This window comes from Entelurus aequoreus, linkage group LG13 (assembly GCF_033978785.1).
Source record: "Entelurus aequoreus isolate RoL-2023_Sb linkage group LG13, RoL_Eaeq_v1.1, whole genome shotgun sequence".
NCBI classification, from domain to species: Eukaryota; Metazoa; Chordata; class Actinopteri; order Syngnathiformes; family Syngnathidae; genus Entelurus; species Entelurus aequoreus.
In genome coordinates, this window is record NC_084743.1 from 40,413,573 (window position 1) to 40,430,981 (window position 17,409).

Sequence of the window (17,409 nt, forward strand, 5' to 3'; positions counted from 1 at the left end):
TCCAGAAGCACAGCTGTATCATATCAGAACCTTATTAATAAGAACAACATTAATCATTCACTCTTAGATGGACAAATAGTAAAGTTTAAGGAGGGTATTCTGGACTTCCCTGCTTAGGCTGCTGCCCCCGCGATCCAACCTCCGAGAGCGGAATAAGATAATTAAATGGATAGATCATTCACTCATATGTTTTCTGTACATAAACGTTGTCTACTTTCTCACAAGCACACACATTTTAGACAATTTCCCAACTTTTACAGATAGCGGGGCTGTGAGAAAAAGTGTGAAGGGAGGGGAGGGGGGGGGGGTGAAGAAAAAAAAAAAAGGAAGGGGGGGGAATTAAACCAGATAAGAAACCAGGTGCTACACAAAAGTTATTAAATTATGCATATATCTAAATGTACCAACATAAACTGACTCACTCAATACACACACATTTCAGCATTCATCATTATACACACACATTTTTAAATTACAATACCACCCCATGTCCGGACAAACAAATATAAACTAATGCACGCATGCTTTTGTGGAATCGGCCGTCTCATATCACAAAAAACAGGTTCCATCATTGCTCATACAACGGCGATTAACCCGTTTCATTGGAGCAGCACCTGCGTTTCCTCCCTGACCAACACGGAAAAACCTGGCCTAACGCCCAGTAGGACCACGGGGAATCACCCAACAATCCTACAGACTCGTGTCTGGTCAGTCCATACAGTTTCACCAAGTTTCACCAAAGCTCTACCATATGCAGCCCGATCAATACCTGTCTATTTGCAGCAAATTTCCAAATTCGTCGTGACAGCTATCCGCTCAGTTGATCTCCTTTACCGGAGTCAATGAGCGGTCACCTATAAGAGGCTTTTCCCACCGCTGCAGTTTCCACATAAACAGATATGTCGCACCTTCATAGACGTCATCAATTTGTATGGGTCAAATGTCACACCAGTTAGCAAATCTTGCCTATAATTTAGCTGTATCCAACTCTGATTAATCTGATGCACTTGCAGCAAGAAGCATCCTCTGCCAACAACGACAGAGGATGAAGAGGTTAAAAGAAATTTTTCGTCTCACATCGTCTATGCTTCAAAAACACTCCAAACCACCAAAATTCAATCAACAATCCCCTTATGTTAAAAACAAGAAATCACAAGCGTTCAACAAACACACAGACAAATGATCACATATAAAACAACTCAATCCAACCATAATTTACCCCATTCCAGGTTGTTTTTGGAGAACCTGACTAAACCTATCTTTTATCAAAAATAGATTCAGCAATTAGTCTTATCGATCCGGCTCTCTCCAGGCAGAAAATGTTTACACTTTAAAGCAAACTGCTTACCTTGTGATGCGCGCGTGCAACACACTGTCTGCCTGACAGAGAGAGCGGGAGCGGCTGTCGACCTGTAGCTTCTGAGCCATCCTGTTCGTGACGCCAATTTGTGTAGTGGATTGTCCGAAGCTTAAACAGGCAACAAAAGTTGTTTAGTACAACAAATTTATTTACCTATTATCAGAAGTGCAGGTTGAATTGAGTTGGCCGTGCAGACAGACCACATGTACTCCAGAGCAAACAAGACACACACAAGCCAAAATCACTGTCGAGTTCCGGTCTTCTGCCATTTTTTATATGTCTCTTGTGCGTCACTGTTTTTTGTCTCGTGCGTCACTGTTTTTATCTAGTGCGTCATGATTGTTTTGTTTTGGTTTGTCTGTTCCAAAACAACCTTGTATCTCTTAGTCATATTTGGAAAATCTAAACATTCTGTAGACAGGTTGGCATAACTCCATATTCACCTTTGTCCCACAACTGGTCCATTCAATGGCACAAAATAGAAGAGAATTGAAAATGAGCGGACATTCTTAATAGACAAGTAATATAGGTCAAAAGGTCAGAAATTCTACGACACCAACACGCAAACAAGAGACACCCCCCCCCCCCCCACCAAAAGACCCCACCACCCCAACCCAAACCCGCACAAACACACCACCGCCCAAACAACCGAGACACAGCATCCAGACCAGACATGAGAACATGCAAACTCCACACAGATTGAACCCAGGACCCTCTTATTGTGAGGCACACAAACTAACCATGTCCCACCGTTAATTTCTATATTCATAGTATATTTTACCACATTTTAATCTCAGTCATGAATTTATTTATTTTTCCTTTAAATAAGCTTCTTTGTATATTTTTTTTCATAATATCATGTGATATATTTTTTGTGAAGAAAAAACATTGATTTATACCCGAAATTAGCCAAAAATTTTGTTCTGTTACAGCAATGCATTTGTGGGAGCACACAGGTAATTTTTAAACCCAGCTGAAACTATCATGAGCGTCTAACTATCTAGTTCAGTGGTTAGAATGCTTGATTGTCCCACAGAAGCTCCAGGGTTCAATCCCGCCTCGCCCGACAGTATTGATGGAACCATGAAGATTACATTAGTATGTGAACTTTATCATGCTTGCTAATTTTGCTGCAGGTTATTCAGTTTAATGTTATAATGTACATTTTTCAATTGTATTTTTCATATTACATTTCAGGACAGTTTCTGATTTTCAACATTCAACCATTGTTTGCAAGTAAATGTCTTATACAAACAAGTAACATATGTATTTGTAAAAAAAAAAAAATTTGCTTTATCCTCAAAATTAGCTGAAAACGTAATGTGGCAGTATTGACTTCTGGGTACACACATGTAATTTTAAATGGTTGAATCCCTCCCTTTAATGACCAACGTTGGACATTTGAACTGTCAGGTTGTTTACCTCAGTAGATAGCTACTGGGCTCCTGACCTGGTGAGTGGCTTTCAAATCCCAGAATGTGCCACTAGATAATTATGCAGCCATACACTTATAGTCTTATACTTTAATTTAAACTATTACAATATACATTGAACATTTCTAAATCCATATTTCTTTTTCACTGCTCTTTCTATTGAACGCAAAACATGTTTTCCCTTTCCCCAAATTCACGGTTTTCCCAGAATGTACGGTAATTTTCGACAGCGTGCCGCAGTTGGGAGAGTAGCCGTGCTAGCAACCTGAGGGTTCCTGGTTTAATTCCCACCTCGTCACGTCCGTTGTGTCCTTGAGCAAGACACTTCACCCTTGCTCCTGATAGGTCGTGGTAAGGGCCTTGCATGGCAGCTCCCGCCATCAGTGTGAATGGGTGAATGTGGAAATAGTGTCAAAGCGCTTTGAGTACCTTGAAGGTAGAAAAGCGCTATACAAGTATAACCCATTTACCCATTTATTTTATCTCCATTGACAACTTTTGGGAAATAACACTAACAATAACAATAACAACAACAATCTATTGCATATCCGACATTTCTCATCCGATTAGAACCATTCCAACATCCACACATTACACTCACTCTGGACATTCAAGCCAGCATATTCTTGGTTCCAAAAATTCCCTGATTTTCCTGAATTACAAGGATTTCCCTCCATTGAAAATGAATGGGCAATATACAAATCTCTCCGTATCCCAAATTTCTCAAGCAATTCAAATCGTTCCAACATTCACACACTCCACTCACCCTGCTAGTAGGCTAACGCACGTTAACTGTTAGCATACTTGTGAGAATGTTAGCATGCTAAACGTTCCTTGCTAGCTTTTTTTGCTAATTGCGTATGTGTAAACCTAAAAATCATGGTTTGTGATAGTCAGTTAATGTGCATTAGCATACAGCATACTTGTGAGAACTTTAGCATGTCAACATTTTATCGTACCTTTTTTTTTTTTGCTAATTTTGAATTTTTAAACTTGAAAATCATGGTTTGGTATACTTGGTGCTGTCAAAATTGTGATAACGTTAGCATGCTAACATTCTTTGCTAGCTTTATTTGCTAATTCTGTATGTTTAAACCTAAAAAAAAATCATGTTTTTTTGATAGTTGGTGCTGCTGACCAGGTTAAGCTAATAGCTAACGTGCGTGAGCACGTAAGCTAAATGCAACAATACTTTGCAACATAATTCTCCACTTTGATGTCTAAATGTAACATTTGGGCTAGGTTTGTAGAAAATATACAAGAGAAAATATCAAATCGAAAAAATGTTACCAATCCCTTTTTGCATTTGTTTGCAAAGTCGACAAAGTGATTGGTTATAGTATACATGTTTCCATGTTAAACATGGATGGTTTTGCTGGCTAGTTGGCAAGCAATCATCTTTAAGAGTCATACTGTGTACAGAGCACATAAAAACAATTTGTTTATGGTTATTGTTAACATATTATATGTTAATGACAGTATTAATATAATATGTGTAATGTTTTGCTTGATGTTCATTCTGTTCTTCGAGTTTATAGCATACTGTATGTTGCATAAAGAATTGCACACTTTTTTTTTTTTTTACAAAATAACAAGGTACATTTGAAACATCTCCTGTGATTTAAAAAACAAAATCATGATTTTATCTTAAAAGTTTTTTGATCCAGTTAATGTTATATTTCTTAAAAGAAATGTAAACAATTTATTGCCACTGTTTGTAAAAAAAAACTAACAAAAACAAAAGAAAATGTATTGTTATACAGTATCATTATATACCAAATTTCAGAAGTCATTACCAATTCTAATTTCTGTATTGTCACTTCTACCCTCTCAATAGGCTCTCCCAGGTCTGGTGTGGACAACAGCTCATTAACCACATCACTAAACTCCTTTTGTAAGACTCCATCGCCGCATAAATCACCTGATTTGCATGGAGCTAGAGGGTGAGTTGACTTGCTAACCCAGGGACAAATTGTATGTTTAAACATGGCTGACGACAACAACACCGAGAGTCATTACAACAGACACAATAGCTGAAATGTTCCATTTTTACACAATGGTGAGCACTGTAGTGCTTCAAATTGTAACTTAAATTTAATTTTTTAGTGTAGTAGGTATGTGTGTGTGATATTAAAACAGTAACAATACAAATATACTGTATATACAATTCACAAAATATATTATTTACTGTACTTTTTGTAATTACTATAGTATGTACCTACCTGCACTGTTTTGTATTGAGCAAAAAACATCAGGGACTTGTTTATTGATTGATATTATGCTAATTTGATTGTTTTAACTTTCTGTTGTAAGAAACTTCATTTAGCAACATGTCCCAAACGTTGTTGTCTTTGAGCTATTTCTCTTGACAAGAGGCATGTGTATATGATCATTTGACAAATATATTAGGACAGTCCACACATTCCTTTCCATTAGTATTAGGGTTGCAAAAATATTTAAAAAAAATCTCAGTTAAATTTTGAGAATATTTCAGAGAATTTCCCATGGAATGTATTGCAGTATTGAAATTGTTTAATTGCTGAAATGTTTTGAATGTTGAAATAATTTGAATGTTAAAAAGCTGACGCCAGACTGAAATACTAGTCAAATTTAGAAGTTTGAAAATAGAAATAGCTTAAAGGTTAAAATGGTTTAAGAGGTGAAGAGCAGAAGCTGTACTGAAATGTAGTATGAATCTTGAAATACTAAATGTTGGTATAGTTACGAGAAATAGCATACTACAAGCGGTTACAAAATAATAATACATTAATTTTGGCTGTAAGTGTACCACATTAGCTAAAATGCTTGCATAAAAATTAAGCATGCTAACAGGGGAACAGCAAGCATACTTGTAACATGGCGCCAAGTAACTAAATCCATGATTATTAGGTTTACGATGTACAATATTTGCTAAAATGCTTGAAAAACGTTTAGCTTGCTATCATTAACATGCTAACATTAATATGGTAACAGTGAAACAGCTAGCATACTTTCAGGATGGCACCAAGCAACGGAATCCATGGTTATTATGTTAAAAAGTACGAAATTAGCTCAAATGCTGGCATGAAATGTAACACGCTAACATTAGCATGATAACAGTGAAACAGCTAAAATACATTTGAGATGGCACCAAGTAACGGAATCCATAATAATTAGGTTTAATGTTAGCTAAAATGTTTTATGTTAGCTAAAAGCTAACATAAAATGTTAGCATGCTAATATTAGCATCATAACAGGGGAACAGTTAGCATACGGCCGACTGTCAGGAAGGCTGGAGAACAGCCTGTTGTGGCAATGTTTTGTTGCCCTGTAGTGCAACAGTGTGCCCTGCAGTGGCGAGGATAATGGGAGGTCGTCCGCCTGGTGCGCTCTGATGCCATTTTTGAGGGAATGGTTAAACCTCTCCACACCTGGCCTGAGGGTGATATAAGATAGTCCTAATGTGCTAGACTTTTAGCTCCTCTAAAAAAGTAGCAAAGCTGTCCGAGATGAATTTGGGCCCATTGTCAGTAGTAATGGTAAATGGTAAATGGGTTATACTTGTAAAGTGCTTTTCTACCTTCAAGGTACACTTTTTCCACATTCACACACACATTCACACACACCATGCAAGGCCCTAACGACAACCCATCATGAGCAAGGGTGAAGTGTTTTGCTTAAGGACACAACGGACATGAAGGTGGGAATCGAACCAGGAACCCTCAGGTTGCTGGCACGGCCACTCTATCAACTGCGCCACGCCGTCCTCGTAATGACATCAGGCACGCCCCAAAGGGAGAACAAAGAAGAGAGTAAGTTTGTGACCTCGTTGGTGGTGACTAAGCCGGCATGCTGCACCTCACGGCACTTAGAGTGGCGGTAACAGACAACAAGGAGGAAGCGTTGGTGCTGAAGGAGGCTGTGAAGCTTCCCGCAGAAACTACGATGTTGACAGCCAGGCTAGAGGCTGCAAAAGTAGAGAGTGGGGTGGGCCAGTCTTGCCACTGGTGAGGCACGCTCCACAGGTCTCTTGTCGATGCCTGGCCACCAGCCCATACAACTGCAGCGTTGCTTGACTGACGATGCCCAGATGGCCCTCGTGCAGCATAGCCAGGACTGTGCCCTCAAGGTGTAAGGCACCACAGTGCACAGCCCCTGCGCCACACAGACATCGTTCCAGCTGGAAAGGTCGCCCTTGACGCAATGGAACTTTGGCTGCCCAGCCCTCTTGAATGAACACACATAGCTCGTTGAACACAGGATCCTGTGCTGACGCTGCTTGGAGCTCCTGCAGGGAAACAGCTGCTTAAAGAGGTGCTTGCAGCTTGAGGATCAGCTCCCGCTCCGAGGGGTCCAGAGTTGCATTTGAAACAGTGCTGGGAGGTGGTGGTGGTAAAGTTATACATTTGGAGTCTTCCAGACCACCTGTAGAGGTGCAACGGCCTGTGACCTGAGCCGGTCGTCGTCAGGAGGGCTAAGAGGGCTTGATGCTTCGTTCGCAGCGTGAAGTGTCGCCCATAGAGGTTCATGTGCCACTTCACACAGACCCAGATACATGCCAGTGCCTCCCTCTACCCTGGCAAATAATTTTTCTTTGTCAGAATGACTGCCCTAGACTCAAACGCCACTGGGCACTCGGTTCTCTGCTGCAGTTGAGACAGAACAGCACCGACTGCAGTCACAAATGTTGGACACTGTAGATCAAAGTGGGCAAGCACAGGGTAAGTGCTGAGCTATGACTTTAGCTGGCGGACAGCAGCTGAGCATGGGACCAGTTCCAAGGTGCATCCTGTTTGAGGAGAGTACAGAGTGGTGCAGTGGTATCGGAATAGTGGGGAAGAAAGCGCAAGTAGAATGCAGGACAGGAATGATGAGAGTTGTGTGGGGGAGGAGGACCAGGACAGCATAAACATTTGAGTGAAGGGGGCTCAGACCGGCAGCAGTCAGGCAGAACCCCACAAACTCGATGGCGGATGCAGCAAAGGCACACTTTCAACTGTCCAAGGTAAGGTTGTGATGTGCGAGAACCTGGAGTATCTTGGATAGACGGTCACCATGTGCGGCAGGCGACGCACCATGCACTACGATGTCATCCAAGTACACCAACTGGGCGCCGAGCTGAGGCCAAAGTGTGTGTATAGGAACACGCCCACATTGGCCACAAAAGCTGTGAGCTTGCGGCTGTCTGGGTGTAGGGCAACCTGCAAGTGACCTTGGCGGACATCCAACTTGGAGAAGCTCACTAAGCTGTATAACTTAACAGACAGCTCCTCTGATGCGGACAAAGGGTATTTATCGGGGATGACTGCTCTGTTTGCCTGCCGGATGTCGATGCAGGGGCACTAGCCGCCATATTACTTTCTTGCTACCACCAGGTTAGAGATCCAGGGCGAGGCGTTGACTTGCTTGATGACGCCCGTGTCCAGCAACTTCTGTAGCTGCCCCGTGATATTAAGAAAGGCGAGGGGCAGACAGCACAGAGTTGAATGACAGGCGACACATGAGTCGATGAGGTGGTTAAAAGGGGACATCTTTGCGCTGCTGACCTGTCTCCGCTCGGGATGGTCTCCTGCTTGCCCCACTATGGACTGGTCTCTCACAATTTTTTTAGATCCACTATGGACTGGACTGTCACAATATTATGCTAGATCCACTTGACGTCCATTGCACCGGTCGCCCTAGGGGGTCCCCACATCTGCGATCCTCTCCAAGGTTTCTCATTGTCCCATTGGGTTGAGTTTTTCCTTGCCCTGATGTGGGATCTGAACCGAGGATGACGTTGTGGCTTGTGCAGCCCTTTGAGACACTTGTTGATTTAGGGCTATATAAATAAACATTGATTGATTGATTGATTGATTGATTGATTGATTGATTGATTGATTGATTGATTGATTGATTGATTGATTGATTGATTGATTGATTGAAAAGCAATGATGTGGCCCAGCCCTCATAAGAGTTACGGCCAGGCGTGGGCAGTAATGGAGACGCACACAGCGCAAAAGAGGTGAAAGCCCAGCAGGTTAACACTGTGTCAAGACACTTGGAAGGTGAATGCTGGGAAGGCTCTAGAGCCATAGCGCAGAGAAGAGGTGGCAGTGCCCACCGTGACAATTTTAGTGTGTACAGCTCCTCCATACAGCTCCTCCGCTCCTGCTTTAATTGATTAAAGTAATTAATTGGTGTGCCCCCACCTGCAGCTAATCATTCTTTCTCGGCGAGGAACAATGAACTGGAAAAAAAGGCACAACAGAGAAAATGCAGGCACAAAATAAAAGGGCAGGTAGGAGAACAATTAAACACAACACTACAAGTCTCATGTTTATTGATTTTCCCCAAGACAAAACTTGTACTACAAACAACTAGACACCATCTATAAGTTGTGTGTTTTTGAGAACATATATTGTACAGTCCTAAAGGTATTGAACATTAAACATTTTGAATGTATCTCAAAAATCAGTAAGATATGTTTTCCCTAAAATAAGACTTTGTAGAAACAACTATCTGCAAGCCACATGTTTTTAGAAGATATATTGTATAGGCTTTAAGCTATTAAAAATTTAAAATCCTAAATATTTCGCAAAAATCATTAGATGAGTAGTCTTCTTCAACCGACTTCACTGCTGCTTTATTGTGACACTTATGCTTTGCTGTTGTCCCCTGTGGGTTGGTGGTAGTACTGCATGATGATTTTATGCAATAAAATGCTTACAATTTGTCAACTTGTAACATGTGATTTGCTGTCCCTCATCTTTCTCATGTATACAGTAACCCGGGATCAATGAGTTATGGCAATATTGAAACTTAAGTGTAACATTTAGAGTGGTGGACTGTGGCAGATTATGGTATCGGTGCAATCTTAAAAGGGGAACTGCAATGTTTGGAGAATTTTGCATTCACAATCATTATCAAAGACATGACGACGGATGTATTTTATTTAAACGCATTCGAACTCGTAGATAAAAGTATGCTTACAGCGGAGCCAATGGAAGGTCCGCCCAATAAATAACCATCCAAAAACCGCCAACAATCCTCCATTTACATTTTGTGACTTGAATATTGACCAAGTATTAGTGATATTGTTATTATAAGCGCTAAAGCAGACAAACTATTTATAGCGGCGCCGTGATCACAAGCTTATGTGCGTATTTTTTTAATTTCCCCATTGTGGTATAAATAAAAGTCTATATTATTGTATTTTGACATGATCGACTGGTGAGCTGCTTCCTTGCTTCCTTGCTCGTGGAAGTGTATTCTAGATCATAAATCATTTCACCTTGATGCCTCTCCCCTTGATGGTAAAAGAATGAGGACTTATTCAGACAAGTTGGTCAATTTTGGTGTACAATTTAGATATGAGTATGAGAACGAGACAAAAAGACACTTTGTTCCACCCCCTTTGTTCTAATTCTTTATCTAAACAAGACTATAACAAAATTATATAAGTAGTCATCCTAATGACAGCAGACATTGTACAGTAAGTGATGTTTTATAATGTCTGTTGGCTCTCATGAAATATGAAGTGAGTAGTAATCAGTGATGTTGTTGACAGAGAAAAAAGCAGAGGTTGTGATGCGTTTTTGAAATGAATGCGCCACGTATGCTTAAAATGAGTAAAATACGTAAATGTTAAATGGTATTATAAATGTGCCTGTTACTACATTACATATATACTTTCAGAATGTATATAAAACTTTAATGGAGGTATTTGGATGTTTTTTAGGGGCTTTACAGGCAGACTAGAGCGACTCCAATAGGCTCCATTTTAAGCAGACTTTTGTTAGCATGTATTTAGTACTTAGAATGCGTTAAAAAAAAAAGAAAAACATACAGTATATGCTCTTGTCTTACATAAGGATTGTGAATGATTGGCAACATTTCAAAAAGGTGCAGTTCCCCTCCAACATGTTATTACAATAAAGTTGCTTATCCAACCAGACTTCTTGAAGTTAATGTAATGGGGGCCAGCCAGCGTGACTGCACCAGATGTACGTAGGTAAACCTCACTCCCTGACATCTTCAAATATGCTAGCCGTTGGGTTAGCAGCTCGGGGCTGTTAGCCTAGTCACTAGTGGCAGCACACTTTCCTCTCAATCGGACGGATGTGGGTTCGCAGTAGCAGTATGAAGAAGATCATAAACACAACGCAGAGCCGCTACTATAACACATGATTAAATATCTAATAACAAGTAGCCTACTGATAATGCTGTACAATATTGTACTTTGCTTAGGAATTTAAGTTTCATGGTTAGGATGTCTCAGATAGTTAAAAGTGGTTCTCTGTTGTGAAATGCAAACCTCTGATTTTACCACGTCCCTTTTTCCAGACCTGTGTTGCCAAGCAATGGGGAGAACAGCAGCAGATTGTACAACAAGCATGTTGTGAATAAGGGAAGAGGAGGTGTGGGAGGAGAGAGTGTGGACATATCTACAGCCTCTTACAACTACAACAGCGCCTTAATAGACAACACGATCTTATACCGGACTCACAGCATTCAGAGTGGAGACATCAAACAGCTCTCTGAGCAAACCACCGTAGCCTGCACGGTACGCGACATTGGAGGGACCAAGAGCTTGGGAAGACCCAACCCAGAGGGAACTGACCGGGATATCTTCAACCACAGGTTTGACAAAATTAAACTGAAAACATGTACAAATAATTAAAGCTTGTCAGTTACTGCTAAGTAAATGATTTGAAAACTAGCATACATGGAAAATAGTTTTAGAATTTGGCACAAAATTGCAAATTCTAAATCAATTATGAGGATATGACGGTAACTCCTCAGCTATGTTTTATTATGCTGCCATAAAGTAAATGTTAATGAAAAGTATTTTCATGTTTACTTTTGTTCATAACACAAAATGTCTCATGACATAATAGCAATATTGTTGCTCATTTCAAATCAAATTCCAATCAATACATTTTGCTCCTGCTTGCCTGTTTGTCCAAACAAATATAAATCCCTCCTTCTCTCTTTTTAGGTTGCTGAGCAATGGCGGAAACTCCAAGACAATCAGCCACGGCCTTAATATTATCAAAAACATCGGTGAGCAAACACTCAACAAATTGTAAAGCATGGTTTTCCCCTGCTGTTATCAGCTCCAGTGCAGCTACGAACTGTATTTAATTTTGTTTTATCTTAAAAGTATAAGAGTAGATTTGTGCATGTGTAAAACATTTAAAACACTTAGATTTGGGATAAAGAATCAATATTTACATGGTTAATATTGCATACATTATCTCAAAATGATATAAAATAAAACAGTGCCATATTGCTGTTTTTATATAGTATCTATCTCCATTGTGTGCTGTGTTTTTTTTTCATTCTTGTGTAACTCACAATCCAGTTCTACACCTACCAAACCAATCTGCAGTATATGACTGAGACATATTATGCAACACATGCTTGTTGTTCAGTCACTGTAAACAGTACTACCAAAATTTTACCAGTATGTTAAATGCCCAACTAGAGGGGGAAACACACTGGACCATGTTTACTCTAATATCAAAGAGGCATATAGAGCCATCCCCCTCCCCCACCTAGGCCAGTCAGACCACCTCTCCTTGATGCTCATCCCTGCCTACACCCCCCTCAGATCAAGGACAAAAGCTGTAATAAAGACTGTTACAACTTGGCTTGAGGATGCACTCCCCCAACTACAGGACTGCTTTGAACACACTGCATGGGACGTTTTCGAAGACCAAGACCTGCCCACACACACAGAGTCTGTACTACCCTACATAAAGTACTGTATCGGAAATGTCACTGTGGAAAAAAGCATCCGGGTTTACCCAAACCAGAAACCCTGGATGACAAGCCAGGTCCGCATGCTCCTCAAGGCCCGCAACACCGCCTTCAGGTCAGGTGACAGTGCTCTATACAATGCTGCGCGTGCTGACCTGAAGAGGGGACTCAAGGAAGCCAAGATGGACTACGAAGAGAGAATCGAAGACCACCTCTCAAGCAACAACCCACGGCAGATGTGGCAGGGCATACAGCACATCACCAATTACAAAGGCTGTGACGCAGGAACCAGGGACTGGGATGTATCGCTGGCAGGGGAGCTGAACTGCTTCTTTGCTCGCTTTGAGACTCACAAACAGTCACAGCCACACCACCCCCAGCCCTCCCAACCTCCCCAGCCCCCAGCACTCCCACACTCACTCTTGAGGAGCACGAGGTCAGGCGGGTGCTCAAGGCAGTGAACCCCAGGAAGGCGACTGGTCCAGACGGTGTACCCGGGAAGGTGCTCAAAGCATGTGCTGACCAGCTTTCCTACATTATCACCGTCCTCTTCAACCTCTCCTTGGCACAGGCACTCATCCCACTCTGCCTTAAATCCGCCCAAGAAAGCTGCCACAAACAACCTGTCTTTGGATTAAGGACTTCCTGACCAACCGACCTCAGACAGTGAAACTCGGCCCCCATCTCTCCTCCTCCCGCACACTCAGCATCATCTCTCCACAGGGCTGTGTGCTGAGCCCTTTGCTGTATTCCCTCCACACCCATGACTGTAGTCAAGCCCACCCGGAGAACACCATCATCAAATTTGCCGATGACACAACGGTGGTGGGTCCCAGTACAGGGGGGGATGAGTCTGCATACAGAGATGAGGTCCTGAAGCTATCAGTGTGGTGTTCAGTGAATAATCTGGCACTGAACACCACAAAAACCAAGGAACTCATCTTTGACTTCAGGAAAAACACTGCAGACCCTGCCCCCCTCTACATCAACGGCGAGGAGGTGGAGAGAGTCAGTTCCTTCAAGTTCCTCGGCACCCTCATATCTGCTGACCTCTCCTGGACCCAAAATATAACTGCGATCATCCGGAAGGCCCAGCGGAGACTACGCTTCCTGAGGGTGCTGAGGAAGAACAGACTGGAGAGGCAGCTGATGGTGACCTTCTATCGCTTGGCTGTCGAGAGCCTGCTGACGTATTGCATAACAGTGTGGTTCGCCAGCTCCACTGAAGCAGACAAACAGGCGATTCAGAGGGTCATAAAGTCTACACAAAAAATCATCGGCTCCCTCCCTGAAGGATTTACACAACTGCCGCTGCCTCAACAGAGCAAAAAGCATCACTAAGGACAGCACACACCCTGGCTTCTACCTGTTTGACCTACTACCATCGGGCAGGGGCTACAGGTGCATCAGAGCCAGAACAAACAGACAGCTTCTTTCCCAGAGCTGTCACCATCTTGAACTCTAACTTATAATAATAATTCACCCCTATACAATATCCTACCCTAATACCCTACTGTGCAATATTACCCTTCGAGTGCAATACATCAGACACTGATTGTTATTTATTACTCCGGTACTCTTGTCTTGTTCTGTATATTGTACAGTATTTTGTATTTCTATAGTGTTTTGTATATTGTACAGGATTGATTATTATTTTTATTAGATAGTAGTCTGTTTATTTCAATTGTTAGTTTTTTTCTTTATTACCTCTTGTGTAATTTATTTTTACCCCATATTTGTTCCGACTACCGCACCTTAAATTGGAGTCATTAATCTCGTTATATGCAAATATAATGACGATAAAGTCCACTATATTCTTCTATTCTATTCTGTAGCTTTTGGTATAAATGTAATAGCGGCCCCTTAGTACAAAACATGTGTCATCCATTATGTTCAGATATAGTAAAACTAAATTCTGTTCAATTCATGAGTGACTATCAATGTATTTCTTATTGTTTTGTTGGTAATAAAAACATGTTAGTACTTGCAAGAGGTTTGTATCAATAAAGATTTACACTTAAGTGTTCATCCAATTTTGGAATACTTTAATTCGAATGATGTTTGCGGACCGATAAATTGATTAATATTTATGTGACAAATGGCACCTGGGAATCAATTCTTTGTGATGCCTACATGATCTACATGTAGGTTAAACGGAGTATAGTGGGGGTTTGGGTGGGCTCAAGCACTGTAACCCTGAAAAAAAGGATATTTTGTCAAGAAAATGGATGGATGCAAGTTCATTGCAAAAAAATTCTACAACTTAACTTAATCAGACTTTTCTTGTCTTTTGATTATCCAGCCTTCTTGTATCAGGAATACAGAGATACATCTAAGATGCAGGAGATTGAACAAAGACGTCAGCGTGAGCATCTCTCCCCTGGTAGCATGTTGGCAGGGTCCAATGTCTCATCAACACCAGTGATACAGCTCCAGCTGAGGAACAGTGCTCGTTCACTCAGTTTATGGCAGAACCTTGAAGTAGTGCAGGCCAGTGGACTGCTTACCCAGTTGCCACCTAAAGAAATTATAATGCAAGAGGTAAGCAAGAAAACTTTGTAATTGTATTTTTTTTAACAGTGATTCCAAAAATATTTATTACAAATTCTGAGGAAAAGTGTGGGTGTGGCTCAGACCAGACAGCTGCTATTTGGAGAGACCGTTGGACGTGGTCACGTCCAACAATGACCTTTAACGCTACAGTATTACTATGCTTATGTATTCCTCTGTGCACATGTGACTATAGTTCTCGTTTTCTTTTTGTACACTATTAATATTTTATTGGAGTGTGTTCATAACCTCAGATCACCGAAAAAATGAAGACCACCCTTTTAAATATATTATAATGTTGAATAGAAATTACCATCTTTTGAGGGGGCGGGGAGTTTGCTCAGTAAAAGGCGACTGAACATGGATTCAAACCTACTTGTAACACATTTTGTTGATCAGTTTTTATACGTTCCATACCGTTTAAGTCCATCCATCCATCCATTTTCTACCGCTTATTCCCTTCGAGGTCGCGGGGGGCGCTGGAGCCTATCTCAGCTACAATCGGGCAGAAGGCGGGGTACACCCTGGACAAGTCGCCACCTCATCGCAGACCGGTTAAGTCAGTCTCTTTAATATTATTTTTGTATTGATTTGTTTTACCTTCGGCATTAAAATAAATATCTAGTGTTCCCAGGATAGGTCTAAAAGCCACTACTTTTTTCCATCGCTTCAAACCCTGCGCTTTATACGATGTTGCGGACTGATTTATAGATTTTACCGGCCCCAAAAGAGCGGACCATCGCACACCAAAGAAGACGACTTCAGTGGTTTTAGTGCACAGGCAGAGGAGGAAGAGAAAGATGAAGACTGCGCTCTACCGTAGGCTGAAGCCAAGGGGCCCCACCTACTTTAGGGTCCCCCATATTGACAGAGGAATTCAGGAGATATATTCATGAAATAAATTATTTAAAAAATAGACAATATTGTTGCAGTGTTTCTGTTCCTGTGAGTAAAATCATGATATTTTTTTCAAACTGTGTTTTTGTAACATTGTCCTTTCGCTGAATGCGCATGTCCGACTTCTAGCTTGCATTAGCGCCGTGTGACTCGTGTCCGACGAGGAAGAGGGTGGCCAATTGCGTGTCGTTTAAACAATATTAACTGGAAACATCTTTGTGTCGTAGTTTTAAGTTGGTGAGGGTACTAAAATCAGCTCACACTACACTACAACATTTATTTTGACGTAAAAACACAAAGCACAGATTGACTAAGATCCAAATAACACGGACTAAACAGCTTGTGCAAAAAGTAAAATAGCGTGCACTGTTGTAGGCGTGATCTTCTGACACTGCGTGTGCAATTGAAAAGTGGTGCAGACCACCTTATTTAAATTTTGCGTGGATACAGGGCTTTTACCATGGAGACAGGCGATCATTTTTTCATGTTATCATGCTCCTACCTGCTTGTAATGTGTTGAACCAGCAGCATACATCTATGATATGTGTCACCTTTTCTGAATTGCAATCCAAACAACGAAAACATATGCTCACTGACACTTAATTATGTGCGCGAGGCTATAGATCACATCACCAGCGCATTCATGCGTCTGGAATGACTCAAACACAAGAAAATGTATAATGAAAGTTGTCTTTTCATGTAGAAGATGATTATAGTAATATATTTCCTAAATAAAAATTAACTACATTTAAAAAACGCCAGCAGACATCAAAACGGATCAATTTAATTTGTTCAATCAACCCCTTAAGTCATCCAGCAGCAATACAATTATAAAAGGAAATTGCTGGATAGACGATGTTTCTAATTATTTTTATTTTTGACTGTCCAAAATGTTGACACAGTCTGTCCATCGTCTGTCCATGCAACGCTGATCCTGCAGTCGTTTCCATCTGTGTCAGTTTGCACGTCTTTCTGAAAAGTGCTAAATAAAATGCAAATTAGTGTTTGCAAAACGGTGATGAGTGTCGATTAATCACTTTACGTGTGCTAAATTCTTATATTTGCATTTTCTCATCCGAGTATTGTGGGCATTTTGACGATCAGCATAAATGTTGCATATTAATGAAGACAGTGACGCAAAATGGATTGCACACCTTATTCTGCTCACTTAATAGACACAATCCACTTTGCACAAGTTTAGTAGATCAGCTTTGCGTCGGCTATCAGGTTTGCACGTGTTTTAGTACACACAGATCTTTAGTAAATCAGGCCCTCGGTAATTAAAAGGCAAAAGTTAAACAGTAGCTCTGAATTAAAACCAGTACTACTAAAAAATACTTAAATAGTGTAAAACCATATATGTTCCCACATTAAAGAAAACACATTGCGACCAACAACATGCTAAATAAAACCAAACCTTAAAATAACAGCAATGCACAATCATTT

The 17,409-nt window shown here is 41.0% G+C and overlaps 1 protein-coding gene across 2 annotated transcripts in view; it reads left to right on the top strand.

The window, feature by feature from the left end:
• ngef (neuronal guanine nucleotide exchange factor) overlaps window positions 1–17,409 on the top strand; it is a 98,600-nt gene that overhangs the window by 18,208 nt on the left and 62,983 nt on the right. For both annotated transcript variants that reach the window (XM_062067837.1, XM_062067838.1), the window contains exons 2-5: window positions 4,631–4,736; window positions 11,098–11,394; window positions 11,753–11,817; window positions 14,819–15,057. In XM_062067837.1, coding sequence (XP_061923821.1) covers window positions 4,631–4,736; window positions 11,098–11,394; window positions 11,753–11,817; window positions 14,819–15,057 — 707 coding nt within the window. The remainder of the gene's footprint in view (window positions 1–4,630; window positions 4,737–11,097; window positions 11,395–11,752; window positions 11,818–14,818; window positions 15,058–17,409) is intronic.